Genomic DNA, 19,066 nt, shown 5'->3' with positions numbered 1-19,066 from the left:
CCCTTTCCTTTTATCTGGTGTTTAGAAGGCAAACCCCCCTCTTGTTTGGCAGTTGCTTAGTTGGTATCAAAACTGGTAATAACCGTCATCCCAGCTGGGGCTTGGGAGTCAGCTGAAGCCAGCAGGGGCGGTGACGTCATCTGGGTCTCTCTCTCTCCAGCCCGTTCTGGTGAGGACACCTTATGGAATAGGGTGACAAAGGCCCGGGTTCCCAGGAGATGGTGGGCTGGCTCTCTCCAGTGGCTTCTGGCTGTTCTTCCTGCCTGTTCCTGGTTTTGTTCTTTCTTTCGCCACAAGATCTCTTTCTCATAGCCAACATACTCATTTTGGCTCATTAACTTCTGGCTCCACATCCCCTGTTTTTAACAAGCGTAATTTCAACACAGTCCTTGGATCATCCCAGGAGGCCTTTTCCCTATAGACCAACACAATGTTTCCATCTCCCTTCTGCACCGTTTCTCATCAACGTTTGTGTCAGGGTTTCTTCCCCACTCTGAACTCTAGGGTACAGATGTGGGGACCCGCATGAAAGACCCCCTAAGCTTATTCTTACCAGTTTAGGTTAAAAACGTCCCCAAGGTACAAACTTTGCCTTGGCCTTGAACCGTATGCTGCCACCACCAAGCATGTTAAACAAAGAACAGGGAAAGAGCCCACTTGGAGACGTCTTCCGCCAAAATATCCCCCCAGGCCCTATACACCCCCTTTCCTGGGGAGGCTTGAGAATAATATCCGAACTAATTGGTTACAAAATCATCAAAGACCCAAACCCCTGGATCTTGGAACAATGGGAAAATCAGTCAGGTTCTTAAAAGAAAGATTTTATTAAAAAAAAAGAAAGGTAAAAATCACCTCTGTAAAATCAGGATGGAAAATGCTTTACAGGGTGTTCAGATTCAAAACACAGAGGATCCCCCTCTGGGCAAAACCTTAAAGTTTCAGAAAACAGGAATAAACCTCCCTCTTAACACAGGGAAAATTCACATAAAACAAGAGATAAACTAACCCGCCTTGCCTGGCTTACCTAGACTGGCTGCAATATTGGAGACTTGGATTGGGATGGGTTGGAGAAGATGGATTTCTGTCTGGCCTCTCTCAGTCCCAAGAGAAACAATCCCGTAAACAAAGAGCACAAATAAAAGCCCCCCCACCCCCCCACCCCCCAAGATTTGAAAGTATCTTGTCCTCTCATTGGTCATTTAGGTCAGGTGCCAGCCAGGTTAGCTGAGCTTCTTAACTCTTTCCAGATAACAGGATGTTGCCTCTGGCCAGGAGGGATTTTATAGCACTGTGTACAGAAAGGTGGTGACCCTTCCCGTTGTATTTGTGACAGTTTGTTATGAGAAGTCACTGTGATGTCCTGTGAACTTTTATGTCCTTTTTGCAGTTGCGCTCACAGGTTGGGTTTGTTTGTCTGGGCCCGTTGTCACAGCAGCAGCCACAAGCTGGCTCCAAGAGCCCCTCGCCAGCAGTATCCCCACGTCAGCTCTCGCTCTGATGGGGCTGAACTTCAGCGACTTGCTCCTACTGGAGCAGAATGAGGGGGATTGAGGTTGACTGATCTGGCCTTGCCAATCCCAGCTCTTGCTGTGATTCATCAGAGAGAAAGAAAGTCTCCAGCTGCAAAATCCAGATTCAGCTCTGGATTTCAGCCTCCAAAATTCAAAGGTGTCTGGATTTGGGACTTTGGCTCAGGCCCAGGTCTAGAGCTCCAGTTGCCTGGGGAACCTGCCATTTGCGTTAGCCAGCCTTTTCCTTAACAGCCTGGTTCAGACTGGATTTAATCTAGACCCACAGTGTGTGAACTAGGGGGCCAGCCAGGAAGTGAGAACTTCTCAGTGATGCCAAACCAGGGTGCAGGGAGATCTGGGGCCCATGTTTCTGGAGAGCAGGAAAAGCAAGGATGATGTGTGGGCTTTTGTGCTGGCCGGCTGCGCCAAGGGCCCCAATCCTGCAAAGACTTATGCATGGGAGTGATCCCGTTGAGCCCCGCGGGGCGGCTTGTGTACTTACAGCTGAGCACGGGCGTGCGTCTTCCCAGGGTCTGAGCCCTCGGAAGCAAAGAGCCAGCTGCCCAGACTGACATCACTGCCCTTGCCCCCCTGGGCCAGCGAGACAGACGCCCACATTGCGCCCCAGCCTTGTTTTCTGCCACCCCGGGGAAAGGCTCAGGGCAGGAGAGGAGGCTGTTTGTGGTGCTGCTGATGCTGTGGATTTATCCTCCTCCGTCCCCCTCTGATTTGTGCCCCTGCCCCTCGCCGCAGCCCATTAACCCTGGAACGAGAGAAAGAGAAGAGAGTCGTCCCCACGCTGTCAGAGGGTGGCAGCCGTAACGGGCCTGGACACTTGATCCACGTTTTCTCCGGGGCAGAGAGGAGGATGAGAAATGCAGCTGCCTGGCCCAGAGAAAGACGCCCCATTCCTCTCCGCCCCTGACAAACTCCAGGACCCCAGGGGAGGCAGGCTGGCTCCCAGCTTTACTCTTTCTAAGGATGAAGCTGCTCCCACTGACCTCCAAACACCTTGTTGGGGGTCAGTGGGGAATTTTTGCGGTAGTGGCTCTCTCCTGAAATCCATTTCCTCGTTAAATTAGCCACGGTGTTCAAAACTTTTGGTGCCTAAAGTAAGTCTCCCAAATTCGTGGGATGATCTTGTTGTTCAGGCCCTGGTCTGGACCTTCAGAGAACTGGGATTGATGCCTGGCTCTGCCACAGTTTCCCTGTGTGACCCTGGGCAAGTCCCTTAATGTTTCAGTGCCGGTTCTGCACCTGCAAAATGGGGCTAGTACTTCCCTACCTCCCAAGATAAAGCCATTAATGGGGTGGGGGGCTCCGATACTCTGGTGACAGGGGACCATGTACGTGCTAGATAGACGAGCCTATCACGCATTCAGATAGGCTGGTTCTGGGTGTGAGAGGGGGAAGTGGAAGGAACACCTAGAAAAAACAGAGCCGGGGAATAAATCTTGGATCCATTTGTCCCCCTAAGCAGTGTGCAGCTGATATTGGAGCCTTTTTCTGCATTAGTACCACCAACTAGTACTCCTTACCCCAGCAGTAACAAAGAGCCCCCAAGACCAGTCTCACATCCTACTCTTCCCTCCGACTTTTATCTTCCCTTTGGGGGGGTTTCTGTAGCCTGCTTTTTTGCCTAGGTTTTAAGCAGCATGTGTGACAAACACAAAGCTAGGGCTGAGAGGAAAATAAAGCCCTGTAGTGGAGAGAACCCCTGTTCCAAAGCTACACTCCACCGTTCAGCCCCTATTCAAACCAGGGCGCGCTCAGGGAGGAGGTTCCATGCAGAGCTGCCCTGTTTCGCTGAGCTTGCGAGACACCCAGAGCTAGGGAGATAGCACAGGTTACCTTTTACACTGGGCTCACCAGCCGATGCACGCAGGCAGCCGTGAACGCTTGGCTTGCAAGTTCTTGGTGGGTGTCGCAGTCCCAGGGCCGTGGGTGTGAGGTTACGGAGAGACGGCGGGATTTGAGTGGGGTCAGGTGACTCGTGGGCAGGGTTTCATGCAGTCCAGATGATGCCACACTCCTGCCGGGGTGTCATTTATTTTGGGGAGCAGGGAGAAGGATTTCAATCCCCACAGGCCAGGTTTTCAAGCGTGACGCAAGCCAGGGGCACATGCAGGGGCTGAGTGCGTGTGAACATCTAGCCATAAGGGGCACAGTGGTCACTGCTGAGTGGTGAGGACTTTGGACTTTCCAGACCTGACTGTAGGCACTGAGCCTTTGGGAATCTGGCCCCGCATATCAGGTGTTAGGCAAGCTTTTCACTGGAGTTTGGAGCGGGTGATGTTGACAGTCATGGGCCAGTCACTCAGCTGATGTACTGTAGCTCCTTTAAAGTCTTTTGGAGCTATGACAACTGACCCCAGCTGAAAATCTGGCCCTATGAAGTTTTTAAAAAACCCTAATTTCTCTATTTAGGTTTTAAATGACACCTCCATGTATTTAAACTGACATTAAAAAAATTCAATTCACTTTGCATTTCTCCCAGCTTGGGCAATGCAAACTGAGTGGCCCATTTTGTTTTGAGTTCTGACAAATTTCATATTTGGGTGCTTCTGCCCCAGGGCTGAGGTGTTTGTGTTGCAAATCCTGCTGCCGGGGACTGTTCATTTGCTTTAAAAATCAATTGTTTCCATTGGCACTTCTTTTAAAGGAAATCGTTCACATTTATGTTTAAAGTTTGTTTTTACAAAATCTAATTTGGGAGCCAAATGCGAGCTGGCACGGTCTCTTTCCAGCCAAAGCCCTGATGAGAATTATTTTACGGAATGGTTTCATAGGAGAAGAATAACAGGTATGTGGCAATGAGCCGTTGTCAGCCGCATCCTCACTCATCTCCTTAAATACCTTCTCATTGAAGTTTTATATTAAGAGATAAACACAAACAATCTTAGCTGCCCAAGCACAAGGAACTTCTTCTATCAAAGTGATTATTTATAATTATTTGCACAGTGGCCCCAGGGCTCCAGACCCATTGTACTAAGCACTAATGATCTCAAACCTTGCCATGATTAGCGTTCTTCACGACCATCTGTGTTTAACCTGCTTTTTGGGTGTACTTCATGATCTCACTTGAATACACTTTCCTGAGAGTCAGTTGATGTTTGCGAAGCATTAAAAGATTTTTAGGTGGCAGCATGGGCTAGTGGTTAGAGCAGAACACTTTGTATTACACTAGAAGCCAAGCAAGATCAGGGTTCCATTGTGCTAGGCACTGTATAATGAGAGACATCCCTGTCCCAAAGAACTGACACTCTAAATAGACAGAGAAAGGAACATTGTCCCCATTTTACAGATGGAGGACTGAGGGAGACAGAGATTAGATGATTTGCCCAAGCTCACACAGAAAGATGAGAATTGAACCCCCCACCCCAAGTCCTAGCCTAGTATCTTAGCCACAAGCCCCCAACCTTCTTAAGCCCATTGATTCGCTTTAATTATCAACCCATATCTGTTTTTAAGGCCCATAACCAAACTGCCTGTCCATCCTCCCGAGCTGAAGCCAAAGTGTTGAGCAAACAGTTCTCTCCATAAAGGTCCTTAAGTGGTGCTCTCTGAGTCAGCTACGAGTGGAGCCCTGCAGCTTGGCATTTCCACGCTGCTTCCCAAGGAAAGCTGCCCACAATGCTCAAACTTGGGTCTCTCAAAGGGACACTGTGAACTTGACCCTCTTCCCCCAACCCCCTTCTGTCTGGAAACATGGTACCTGCTAAAGTGACAAGTTGCACCAGAAAAAGGGACTTAGGCTGAAAAAAGTGAGCAAAAGCAGATCTCTCTCTATTTTGTCAGTTATTGGAAGGTTTGGAATTTTTATGGGTAAATATCAGGAAATGTTGGTTTCACCACACACACAAACTGACTAAAAATATTTCCATTGATAATAATCGAAATTTACAGCTAGGCAAAGTAAGACAAATGGTGCTTGAGAACTTATTACAGTTTGATTGAAAGTTGTTTACTTTGTATATTTTGCCATATGGTATTGACAATTTGTGCTTTAATGGCTATAAAGCTCTAACTTTTCAAATCTCAACATCTACTATCATTTAATAATTGTCTGACCTCCTCCCATATCGTTTCCTGCAACTATGAAAATTTAAATAAATAAACATTAAAAAATGTTTTAAAATAAACATTGATAGTATCCGGCCACACTGGGTCAGACCAATGATCCATCTAGCCCAGTATCCTGTTTTCCAAGAGTGGCCAGTGTCAGATGCTTCAGAGGGAAAGAACAGAACAGGGAATCACCCAGTGATCCATCCATCCCTTGTCATCCAGTTCCAGCTTCTGGCAGTCAATGGCTAGGGAAACCCAGAGCATGGGGCTGCATCCCTGACCATCTTGAAGTCCATGGAAGCTTGAGGGGATCAGCACTTTTGAAAACGATGCCACATTTATCTAGGTGCCTAACTATAGGTATGTCTAATTTTAGGGACCCAGGTGTGAACAATTTTGTCCTAAGTCCACTGTCCCCATGCTCATCTTCCATGGGCTGGAATCATAGGAACATAGGTCATAGGACTCAAAGGGGCCCTCTGGGTCATGGAATCCAATCTCCTGCTCTTGCAGGCAGCCTGACCATAGCTTTCCCCTGCACTTGGGTCACCACAATGTGCCCCAGAGATGCTTTGTCAGAAACACATGCCACATCAGCATACACGTTTTCATCCTACCAGATTCCTAGAGCGGCATCTTCTTCATTTCCATTGCACTAGAATTGTCATCTCGGGGAATCAGGAGGTGTCGCATTGTCTGTTGGCAGCTGGAGGACAGCAACTCCCTGAGATGACATCCCCTGTTTTTTGTACGCAGAGTGTTCCTTGGAAGGAAAAATTGCAAAGGTTACTATACATGACAGTGAATGTGGCGCTGGCTTTGGACCGACGCCCCTGGGACTCACTGCAGGGAATGCAGTGTTGGATGCGGATAACCACCCCTTGGACTTCTGGACAGTTTAGAACGTGGTGCCGGGGCTGCACATAGCCCCATGGTCTTCTGGGTAATAGAGCAGCAGCCCTGGGGACTTCAGGGCATTGTTTAATATTAACTGGGGATTTTTCTCAGGAAGTCAGAGCCTGGTTTGAAAAGGCTCCTGCCCATCCATGCCTTATCGCCTGTTTCTTTAACTTTTGCTGAAAGGGAATGCTCCTCTTAACAGCTGGTGTGAAGTAATAAATGGAGGGGATAGAAATCTCCAGAGAGCTGATATGGGTTCCTGGCAGCACGTGGGTATCCGGCCACCTGACTCCCATTAACACTAATACGGGTGATGCAGCTGAATGCCTTCACAGTGATCTCAGGGCATAGTCACCCTGATGGGGTCTTAGCTCCAGGGATAACAGCCATCTGAGTCAGTGACTTTCCATCCTGGAGTCTGAGACCATCGTAACCCAACACATACACACACACTGTCTGTACCACGCTGTGTGTACAGCTGCTTATCCCCTAAAAATGGATTAACATAGAAGCATCCATTTATCTGATCAAAATGAAAAATGAGGGTCTCCCCTGAATCCCTGGGTAGCAGTGGGGTGTCCCCGCCCCCCATATGCCCTTTTTCTCCTCCTTCATAATTTTTGTGTGTAAAAGAGAAAGAAGTTGTTTTGTTGTAATGAACTAGATAAACAATTCCCCAAATAGATTAAAACTAACTGTAACTTATAAAAACGGGTAGTAATTATATTTTATTAGCTAGCAAAACACCATTTTTTTATTTCAAAGGATAATTCTGTGTAAATCACCTTAATTAGAAGTGTCAGAGGAGCCTGTGAATATCGTACTTAGTAACTAATTTCCTATGTACAGGTTATAATTTAAAACACATGGATCACTTGCCGAGTGGAAATATGCTAGCCATGAAATAATGTGGGGAGTGTCGGGGTTATTACTATGTAAATGTGTAATCATTTCAGACCACTGCAGACTTGCTTAGTGATTAAAGAGAATTCCGAGGTCTCCAAAGATTGTGCTCTCCACAAGAGCCTAGAGCGAGAAACTTTAAAAGGCACCGAAAAGTGTTTGAACTTTAAAGGTCTTGATTTCCCTTTTACCATTTTTAATTTGTCTGCGGTGTTTATGGAATGGAAGGTTTCTCTTTGCTGATGGCCTTTCGATTCTCAGTCCATTGCCAGCTTCTCTTAACAGTTCGCTGCCTGGAAGCGCCCAGCCTCCTGCAAAGGAGGACGGCAGCCCAGAGTGCTGCAAAGCCTTTATGGTAGATTATTATTTAGAGGAGCAAAGGAACTGCCAAACTAAATCAAACCCAAGGTCCATCTACTCTGGTAGGCGGCCTCCAACAGAGGCCAGCACAGGGTGCTTCATGAGAGAGTACAAGAAACCCCACAGCAGGCACATTTGCAACAATCTGTTCCCGAAAAAGTTTTTTCCTAAACCCCAAGAGTTGGAGATTGGCTTACGCCCTGAAGCATGAGAGTTTATGTCCATTCCAAATCTCTCTCTCGCTCCCTCCCTTTATTTTTTCTTTTTAATTTTTAATATTAAAAGGAGTAATGCAACAGGACTAAATGTGGCCCAAAACGAAGGGTTTCACTTTGAAAAATTACAAAAACTAAGAATAATAGAAACCTTTCCAAGAAATTTAAAGCCAAATCCAGCAAAAATGTAACAAGCCCCCAGTTATCTTTAGGGTTTGAATGTTGGACTTGCAGCTTGCACGGGTTTGAGCCAAAGCCCAGTGAAGTCCCTGAAAGACTGTCCAGTGACTTCAGTGGCCTTTGGGTCAACTGCGTCGAGGGCTGAGTAATTATCAGCCATAGGCTGTTATCTTTTGTGGACTGTCTACAAGAGGGGCACATGCAACACACTGAGCCAGCAGTTACAGAAACAACTGCTTAAAACAAAGATTTATTCCTCCTTCCGCACCCCCATTCAGTAGTGTTTGCAACTCAAAGCTGCAGCCTTGGAGCAGGGGAACCAGCAAACGAAACTGGCTAGAAAAAGTGTGAAACTAACTAATCTTCTTTCCTTGTGAAAGGTGGAAGGCTTTAGAAGAGCCAAACAAGGGTATCATTGGTGAAAAATAAATGAGATTCTCAGTGTTGCTTTTAAGTTGAATCATTTCAAGCACCATTAACAACAGAGGGAATGAAACTTGTTTTTTTAAAATATAATATTTTGCCTAAAAGGGGAAGAAGTTGTTCACACCTGGCAGAATGATTTAAATAAAAAGGTAACACTGAAAAGCAGGAATCAAGCCGATTGCATAATATTGCAGGGCCAGATTCAGAGCTGTGGTGAATGGGTGTGACTCCACTAAAGTCAGTGCAATTGTACCTGCTTGCACTGGATTGGAGTTTGCCCTCAATCCTAGAAGATCAGGGCTGGAAGGGACCTCAGGAGGTCATCTAGTCCAACCCCCTGCTCAAAGCAGGGCCAATCTCCAATTTTTGCCCCAGATCCCCCAAAATGGCCCCCTCAGGGATTGAACTCACAACCCTGGGTTTAGCAGGCCAAGGCTCAAACCACTGAGCTGTCTCTCCCCCCGGCATCAGATCCAAATTCCAAACCTTCTCTGATAGCCGTAGTTTATAACAGCTCTCTTTTCCTTTGCTGGTACCAGAAGGTCACATACATCCCCTGTGCACTGAATGGATCTGGCTACCAGTAGAGCGGAAGCAGGTGTTCCTAGGAGGACTAGTGCGCTTGGGGTACGTAGGTGGACAGGTCTGTGCTGGAGAGGCTCACAGCTGGGGTGCTGCCACTTTTCTTTTATCCCTCCCCTCCCCTCCCCACCCCTTTCCTTCTCTGACTCACACAGGTGGAATCACAGGACCGTCTCCTACACATTAGAGAATGCAAAGCAAAAGGAATCAATGAACAGAGGAAAAAAGGTGAAATCAACTTCACAACTCCTCTGTGAATCCTGCGTTGCTCCAAGGTGCCATATTCACAGCCCTGGAGATTGATGTCCCCTGCCTACCCCATAGGCAGGACGGGTACAGCACAGACAGTACCCCACACTGTCCTGCCTCTGTCCCCCACACACACCCCTTCCCTATTTCCCCCCGGTACACACAGCGTGTGCCTGCGGTGGGGAATACACACACCATGTTTTTGCTGGAGACAAAGTATGCCTCGGTAAGCAATGTTCTGAGCTTCATCCCCAGTAACTGGCTTGTGCCAAGGGGAAATCTGCTGGGTCTGATTGGGAAGGGACCCCCACACACACGCCAGATTGTGGAGTGACAGCGGTAGCCTGCAGTGGTTGCAAATCTGTCAGCGCCAGCCTTCCCCCTAAACCAACCCTCTGACGACCCACAGAGCTGTGCTCCAGGACATGCATGGGTTGCAGAACCCTTGCGTGGGCTCCCCCTACATTTCACCCTGTGCCGCAAAACTGCATCTGTTCTGCCCAGGGTGTGGGTAGAATATGTCCCAGCGGAGCTGGGTGGTCCAGACCCTCTGCTGCTGAAATCTCTGCATGAGAGAACAGCGAGAAACAGCTTCCAACCCGTCCCCCTGTTCAGCTGCCTGGGGCCACTGCAGTCAGAGCTGGCACGGTCAGGGCTGTGCTGTGAAAGTGGTTCTGGAAGGCAAAGCACCCTCATTACCAGTGCTTGCCACAATCCAGAGCCCTGGAGAGGGATAGATGGGAGGGAGACAATGACTGAGACGCTCATCCATGTTCACGTCCATCAAAGAGTCCAAGTAACTGCAGCTGTTTGGCTAAGAATCATGTTTTAAAAGTGCCTCGTTAACTTCTGTGCATTGGGGATGGGAAATGGAGAGGCAGCAAAGCCTTGATCTCTTGCACTTTGGTGACCCGATCATGACAAATAATTCCTTATCTCGCCCCTTCTGAGGCCCACAGAGGGGTACGGGCGGGTGTGGTGGGGTTGCGGAGGTTTGTAGCCTGAGGAGGAAACACCTTCCTCCATCCCTTCTCATTTCATAACACCCAGCCATCTGCCAAATCAAGGCAGATTAAAGCCGGCCAAATTCAATTTCTCCCCACTGCCACTGCAGCGCAGCATCTGGGGCTAAAGTGTCCCCGACAAAGCGAACATGACAGCCACATTGCTTTTTTGTCACATCTAGTACCATGTTGATCTTCTGAAAGTCTCATAAAAACGTATTGATGTCTCCCATATTGCTGGGATCGGGGAGAAAGGAGAGTGTGTGTGCGGGCCTGCCTATGCACGCGCATGTCTGTATGCGTGTGTATATTAATGTTCCTGAAGTAGATCTGATTTGATATGTCTTGTTCTATTGTCAGCAGCTGTTTAGCGAGGCTTTTTAATACTTGCTGGCTGCCGATCACTCATCCTTAGCCTGGAATGCAGGCTTGCATACAAATTTTGTTATTAAACACAATTCCATTCCCCCCACCCCCAACCTCCGCCTCCACCCGCTAACCTCCTCCCTCCACCCACCCATCCATCCATCCATCCATCATCTCCCCGGGGCTATGGAGAGGTGGGAGCCAGCCGCCCCGCCACAATGTACTTACAAGTGCAGGCATCGGGTTGGCAACATATTTCAAGATCCTTTTGCCTGCTGCAGGTGCTTTGCATTGACAAATCGAATCATGGGGAAATAATTTATTTCCTAATGCTGTTTGCAGCGTGTTAGCGGGAGAATTTACATGAGAGAGATTACTTTAATAACCAAAAAATTACAGTGCGGGCCTCCCCACCATGTCGGCTTTGATATGTAATTGTTTCAAGTTTAACCTGTCTGGAGGGGGGAAGTGTTATTAAATCTGCGGCATCTCACACCAGGGAGGAGCAGGCGGGGAGGAGGGCCATGACAGCGATCTCATTCCCCGCTGAGAGGGAGCCGCTAAATGGGAAACAAGCGGAATTAACAAATGACTCCAGCCAGTGGCAGGACTGCTGCCTCCTCGGCACTGGTTGGAAGAGGGAGAGTTTTCTACGTCTCCTTGTTAGCAGTTAATCTCGCTCGCTTTCTCTTGGTCTGCTCTCCCTCGAGGCCACTCCCGCGTGGCGCTGAGCACCCTCAGTTCCTTTCAGAAGGCAATGGGCACCTCGCATGATCGGGCCCCTCGGCGCTGTGGCAGCGGTCACAGAGAGAGGTGGGCGGCAGCAGCAGGGGGGAGGAATGGATTTCACTTTGCAAAATCTCATCAGCTGGATTTGGGTTTTGCGAAGCCAGGACTGGCTCCACTCTAGGCCCCATTTGATCCAAACCCTTCCAGTTTGGGAGCGTTTGGTTAAACTGCCCCATCTCGGATCAGAACCAGGATCCCTGTCCCCTGGTATTTAACCTCCTTTAGTTCCCCTGCACAACCCCACTCCCTACCCCTGTCCCTTGCTGTCATGCGGTGGCCAGGACGCTCACTCTCTTCTTTTCTCTCTTGGCAGTAAGAACTCCATACTGAAGGATTCCATGGCACCTGGCACCCCCAAGGTAAGTGAGGAAAAGCGTCATCTGTTGTCAAGCTCCCTGAAAGTGACCTGATTCACACCGGCTCCCCCTCACATACACATGTCACTCCCCATCCCACGTGGTGAGGTTCACACGCCAGTCCCCGGGATACTGGGTGTCTCTTGAGTGGGGTCGTCTGTTGTGACGCTCCCCCAGAGGTGAAATGCTGTTTAGTTTCTGGGCTCATTTTCAAGCATCAGTCTAACCGGGGGAGCAGGGGGGCAGCTGCTCCTACTTGGCCAGCTGCCAGGAGATTGCCTGCTGCTCCGGAGTGGCTGGTTCCCAGCACAAGCTGGGCCACTCCTCTTTGCGCCAGTGGGACCATGCAGCCGAAGAGCGGACAGGTCACCGGGACCCCACGTTCTGTCTCGTGACAGCATGATTGTGCTCCCTGAGCTCACAGCACAGAGCCATGCGCTGGAGTTAGTGGCTGTAAAGCTGGGAGTCAGAACATCCTGGGGAAATGAAAGAGACCAGGAAGAAGAGCCACCGCTCCATGTTGAAATGGTGCCAAGATACTGTAGACTCCTTCCTCCTTCCCTCCCTTGGCAGTGACCTGCCCCCCCCGGCCCAGCACAGAGTTCTGAGAGCCACGTCTATCACCCACGAAACACCGCAGCAGCATCTCTGTTACTGTTATTGCTCCAGGGAAGAGGGCCCAACAAGTCCCTAGACAGATGGCTACATCTCCAGGAAATCTGCAGGAGCCACTCTGCAGTGCTCTTCCCCTTTTAATAGATTAGGAAACGGAGGCAAAGGGAAGTCTAGTGACTTCCCCAAGGTCACAGAGATTAAGGGGCGGGGCAGGGGCAGATCCGACTGCCAGGCTGCCAAGCTCAATCCACTAGGCAGCGGAGGCTCCGTTGTGCAGTTGGACAATTCAGCAAGATTGGAACCCAGAGCTGAAAAGGTCTTTGTTGGGTTTTAGCCGTGCCCTGTGCACTGTTCAACATTTAAATACACTTGTTTCTGTGTAATCGGGTAAGACAATCACATTGAACAGGGTGTCGGAGCTCCTGGGCCCGACTTTGTCATTAACCAGCACTGTGACATTAAGGAGTCATTTCTCTTCTCTGCCACTTCAGTTTATCCATCACACACCCACACGAGATGTTACCTTCCAGATCCTCCACCAATTTCCCAAGACCTCCAGGAAAAGAGATCATAATAGTACTTAGTAGCTTGATAGCACTTCGCATCTTCAAAACACATTCCTCCAGTAGAAGTTACTGAATCTCACAGGCCTGTGTCACAGCCCGCATTTTACACGTGGGACAACTGATGAACAGGGGGGGTAAGTGACTTGCCTGAGGTCAAAAGTAAGTCAGTGACACAGCCAGGACTAGAACTCAGGAGTTCCTAGCTTGCGTGTTGAGAGTGAGACATGGCTGTCGCAGCATCTCTCAGCTAAGTCAGGTCCTGATATTTCTGATGTGAAAAACAAGCATTGAAAAATCCCTAAGGTGTGTTTGAAAACCAAGAATCTTTGAGGCTGTCTTTTGACATCACAAAGGAGCAGGTGAAATAAAAGGACCTGTGCATTGCAGGGTCCCCTCTCATAGGTCATCAAGTCTGAATGCTGATAACTCAGCCGTCCCCACTACAGAGTCCAAGATGGAGAGGGAGGGCTAGAGAGACAGATTAGCTGTTTGGAGGTAAATACACCGAGTCAGTGACAGACACCAGATAAAGAAGAAGGGTCCATCTCTCGGCAGGGCTGGGCTTTTGAAGTTTCTATTGACAAAGAATCCCATTTGCCTTGAGAGAGGGGATTAAACTGGGACTGGAGAGTCATTCTATGTAAAAGAGATCAGTCGCCTCCTGTCACCACATGGATCTTTTCCCTTTGCCCCTCACGTCCAGGCCTAAGAACATTAACTTCAAGAAGCCTTGGGAGTGGGGGGAGAGAGGATGAAATCCGGAAATCTTTCATTCCCCTCTCAGAAAGCCTGAAAGCTCCTTGGCCCTGGAGGATTCATTATTTCTAGGTGGCTTTTGCTGGGAGACAAGTCTTGTGTGGGGTGGAAAGGCACAGCGCTCTCGGCTTCATGTTAGCTTGGTATTAAAGGCCCCTTTGTAATGGTGCTGGAGTGGAGCAGGAGGCGGTTCGGGGATGAAGCGGTTCCATCTCTTTGTGGCTGGCTGAGTTATTGTTTTCCTGGCTCGGTGCACCCTGTCAGACCACGACGTGCATGCCGCAGAAGCACAGTCTGACACACCTGTGTTGCAGGGAATAAGGTCAGTGGGCCAGGTCCAAGCTGTGAGGAGCACTGTGCGACGTAACAGGATCACAGCCCGGGGGGGGCAGTGCCAGGCCTTTTCGAAGTGTCCGCACTCAGGCGTATGATGATCCAATAACACAGAGATGAGGGATGGATTCAATGTTAGTCTGACTCACTTAGCAACAATCTTCCCCCTCGGCCAGAAATCTTGGATGTATGTCCTGCCGTGGGCTCCTATGCCGTGCTGTGGCCTGGCCGGGGGCTGTTACAGCAATGGAGGGGCCAGGCTTGGAATGAGATGGTAAACCAGGTCCCCTCTGCTGTGCACATTTGATAATGTGTAGGAAATATAACCCCGGTGTCCTGGCTGCCGGTCACTTTCTCCATAAAAGAGGGTCTCACCCAAGGCCATGTATGAGCTATTGGTGGACATGGATTGGATGTGCATTACTTACACAGTGATTGGCATCAGACCTGCAGCTTCGGAAAGTGCTGTGGGATCTCTGAGTAGACCGTCGAGAACCAGAGTTGATTCTCTCCTGTCCTGAGGCAGGTGGGGCAGGGACCGACCTGTCATGACTGGCGGGGGTGTGTTGTTTTAACTCCAGACCTTCTCCAAGAGTCTGTTGTTTATTCAGAACTCTTTTGTGTGCTTCCTTCTCACCCTGCACTCCCCCAGAATTGCCCCACTCCCCCGGCAAAGACTTAGCCTGGAAATAAAATCCCTGATGTAAACACGTGTTTTCATTCACTGGCTCCCTGCCCCTTAAGAGCTGTCACTCACCGCACTGGGTCAATTTTCATGGCAACATGTCAAAGAAAATCCAATCACTCAACATGGTATGTGATGAATCCAAGATTATTATATCGGATTCTTCTATTATTGGAGCTGGCAGAGACAGTGACGGCCGGGCTAGGGCTCCGAGAGCAGGGCTGCAGGCAGCAAATTCACTCTTCCTCCCCACCATTCAGCTGCAGCAAAGGGCAGTGTTGAGAACCAGATTGTTCTTCGCAGCTCACATTCCCTGTTTTCCTTCTATGAGAGACCAGGCTGGTCTATCAGCAAGTGCTGCCCTGTAGGTAACCGCCTGGACAAGCGACTTGGGGGCAGTTTTCTACCAAGCCTGTGGCTGCTGCTCAGACTAGACCAGCAGGTGAGGGGAGGGGAGCTTGACAGTAGCAGCTGCTGCTGCTTAGCCTCTGGCGGTGGCGACTCCTTCAGCGGAGCCCCAAACAGCTGTTTCTGTTTCAGAGCGGATCTTCCCTGACACATGCCTACAGGCTCCAAGCCTATAGGAGCTCTTCACTGTCCTGGTCTCCTCCTTTCTGCTCCCAGGCGCTGTTCCTGGTCCTGAATCGATGCCGTTTCGGCCCCTGCTGGCCTTGGTTCTGCTGCTCTCCCTCAAGCCCACCCTGCCCGTGATGTCCCTTGATGTCTTGTTCCCAGAGCTCTCAGCGCTCTCAGATGGAGCCACCTGCTGAGTCTGTCTGGGCCAGGAAAAGGACTTGCTGATGCTGGGCTGCCTTGTAAGTCTCCTCTGCAGGCAGATATGAAGCCCCCTCTGCCCCTCATCTGCTCTGCATCTGAGGACAGATCTTCCTCAGGAGCAGGGGGCTTTGAGGTGTCCCCCAGCGCCCCACACCCTCACTCCCTGGTGACACAGCAGCACGAGGTCATAGGTTCTTACCAGGTTTCTCCTCCCGAGGGGCAGTTTTTCTGGGTGAGTTGTCCCAAGAAAAGGGAGGAGAGTTTGGCTGGAGGAAACGTCTTTGAAGAGGGGATATTGCAGCGGTGGGGGAACGGACCCATTGGACCCAGAGGAAGGGAGGGAGGTGGTTCTCACTGGCCCCGTGTTAGAGGCCAGAACGTTTCAGGGTGCTGCTCCGGCTCCACAGGCCTAGGAATTTGTGCTCTTAGCCCCATCCCTTTGCTGGAGGCGACTGGTGGCCCTTTCCTCCCACCAGTCCTGGGGCAACACTGCCGGCCTCAGAGGAAGCAGCTGACCCTCCTGACCATGAGGAGCACAGCGTCCTTTACGAGGGAGGAGTGAGCCGGGGCCGGGGAGAAGGTGACACAGAGAAGGAGCAGGAGGAGGAAGGCCCTTCATAGTCTCTATGGGGACTAGCTTCTGTGCAGCTTGGTTGCTTAGCACCCATCCCAATGGGGCACCGATGGAGCTTCCTAGCACTACCCTAATAGAAATGGTAATTAAGCTAATAACAGGCAAAATATACTCTGGGTCCGCCGGCATGTGTGCCCCATTAGCTGCTTCCTCACCTGTGCCCCCCGGATTCGGTGCTGCTCTCTTTTCCAAGTGCTGCCTTGATCAACGAGAAAGGAGATACTGAGCCGCCAAAGTCCACACGCATGTGAGCTGTGGATGGGCTGGTTTTCAGCCAATAATCGACTAGTTGCTCCTTTTGATCACAAATTGCCTGCACATAGATTACGATTCTCTTGATTTGTGTTCCTGATTTTTGACCTTTTCCCCCATTTGTAATTCTCCAGTGAATCCTCTCTGTGACTAGTTCCTTCCTGGGGAAGGGATTGTCCGTGGGCAGTTCGCTCTGAGTATTTGATATCCAAAACTCAACTCTGTGTTTGTTAGTTTTTATTGGGAACATAAGTCACACGGTATTACTGCTGTTACTTGTTTGGATGAGCGTAACTCTGTGGACCAGGTTGCTGATGTGAGTCCCGATGAAAGAACTGCTTTTTACACAATGCATATTTCACCTATGGAACTCACCGCCACAGGATATCATGTAGGTCAAGAGCTTTTAATAGGATTCAAAAAGGGATTAGATATTTATATGGATAATGAGACCATCAGCAGGGACAGGTAAATAGAAATTATCTAACCTTTCTGGATTCAGGGTATTAACAAATGTCTAAATGATGGGGGCTAGAAAGAAACATTCCCTATAGGCTCATCATTCCATAGTTGCTCCCTAGGGTTTTCTTGCACCTTCCTCTGGAGCAGCTGGTCCTGACCACTGAAGGAGACTGGGCTGATCTGTTCTGTGAGTTCGCAATTTATTTCCTGGCAGCATTTTCTAATATTCACTTTAAAGTTACTCTTTACATGAATGTTCCACCTGTAAACTGGCTGTCATTGCAACCTGACAGCAAAGAAGAAGGACTAGAAGCAACTTCCATTTCTTATTCCAAAGAATGTTTGTGGCTGATTTGTTTAGGTCTATGCCCAGCTTCAGTGAGGGTCCAGCACAGAGACCCCTGGCTGCGCTGGGAACTCATCTACAATGCCAGATTTCTTTGATTTCCCCCCCACCTCCACCCCCCCCGTTTTTTTACAGCCTTCTAGAGCAGATTGAAAAAGAGTTACTGCACCTATTGGGAAATCTGACCGCTAAAGCCCTCCAAGGAAAAAGAGCTTTGAAGGCAGGCAAGATGTGAAGCCTTAAACCTTGACAAAAATCTCTGTTTTAAACCCTTCCCAGCTGCCTCCCTCTAAATGGAATGGCAAGCACAGCCAAAGATCTCCTCTGGAGCACGGTCTAGTGGTAGGAACAAGTGACTGGGGTCAGGACTCCTGTGTTCTTACTCTGAACTCTGCCATGTCACTGACTCACTGGGGGAAGTCATTTAACAGAGCTGGGCCACATCTTCCGCAGCTGCGGCACTGGTTTATGAAGAACGCTTCAAAGCGAAATCTGTATGTCATGACTACGCCCTGGCTCAGGGGTGGTGGTTCCTATACCGTCACTGCATTGCACATTTCACTCCCAATGCCACCGCACAGCCAAGATGCCAGCCTTGCCCCTCTCCTGAAGCCAATAGGAGTTTTTCCCCTTGGCTTTCCTGGCAGCAGGATCAGGCCTGTAAGAAAGTTTCTAGATATTGTGACCATATTTCCTAAAGTAGAAATGGGGTGGCTGGGGCTCACCAGAGCCACACCCCTGTGGATGGGGCTGGGGCCGAGCACTCAAGCCCTGTGCTGCCCACGGCTGGGGCTGGGGCTGACCCCCCCCCCCGCCCAACCTCCACACTTCCTGCAGCTGGGGCTGACCCCTTGGAGATCCACGCCAGCTGGGGCTGCGGCTGGGGCTGTCCCTGAGCCCCACTGCCTGGCACCTCGCATTGCTGCCCCTGCAACGTTCCTCCATGCCCGCACCCGACTCTTTTGGTAAATTGGGCATTTGTTTGTTTTCTCTTGCCAGCTAATCAGCTGGGAAGAGCAAATGGGACAAACGCCCCTTTTTGTAAAAAGAAGGCGGGACGGCCGGGACAGAGCTTAGAAACAGGACTGTCCCGGCCAGGATGGGTGTATGGTCACCCTACTTCTAGGACTATTAGCATCTTTGTGTCCAAGATCCTCCAGCACTAACATCCAAAGCAGCCTGCAGAGTGGGGGCGGGGGGAGGAAGTGGAGTTGAGGCCTGGTATCAGTCGTTGCTTTCGGGTTACAGTTCCCAAGTGATAACAGCTATTAGCAACACTTCCACTGCTTCCCTGCCACGGTGGGGAGGGCAGGAGACAGCAAACATGTCAAGCTATCACCTCCATGTTAAGTGATAAGTACCTATTTAGACGGCAGAGTTAAGGCTGAACGCATCAAGCAGGAAACACTTTGTGCCAAAATAAAAAAAAGGCCATCGAGATATAGAAAAAGAAGGGCTAGGGTATTTGTTCTGCTGACAGCAGCTCTGATAGATTGTTTAAGAAAAATAGACTCCCTGTGTTTTTCTGGGGCTATCAGAAAGCCAGAGTCCAGCACTTAATAGTCTCAAATGGCTGGCCTTGAAAGGAAACAGAATGTCAAAGGCATCTGCTAGCCTCTCCCTGTGCTGACACCTGACCCGTCTGCGGCACAGGGAGAAGGTAGTTAAGGGAGGGGGAGGCGACGGTTAGTGTGTGCTGGCAATTTCAATCCATTTCCTTGGTGCGAGGGC

At 49.7% G+C, this 19,066-nt stretch overlaps 1 protein-coding gene across 3 annotated transcripts in view; it reads left to right on the top strand.

The window, feature by feature from the left end:
- Positions 1-19,066, top strand: part of RNF220 (ring finger protein 220) — a 324,645-nt gene that overhangs the window by 208,758 nt on the left and 96,821 nt on the right. For all 3 annotated transcript variants that reach the window (XM_077823455.1, XM_077823454.1, XM_077823453.1), the window contains one exon: positions 11,867-11,912. In XM_077823455.1, coding sequence (XP_077679581.1) covers positions 11,867-11,912 — 46 coding nt within the window. The remainder of the gene's footprint in view (positions 1-11,866; positions 11,913-19,066) is intronic.

This window comes from Eretmochelys imbricata, chromosome 8, assembly GCF_965152235.1.
Source record: "Eretmochelys imbricata isolate rEreImb1 chromosome 8, rEreImb1.hap1, whole genome shotgun sequence".
Taxonomy (NCBI): domain Eukaryota; kingdom Metazoa; phylum Chordata; order Testudines; family Cheloniidae; genus Eretmochelys; species Eretmochelys imbricata.
Note: the sequence above shows the minus strand (reverse complement) of the source record. Positions and strands in the feature narration are given on the sequence as shown.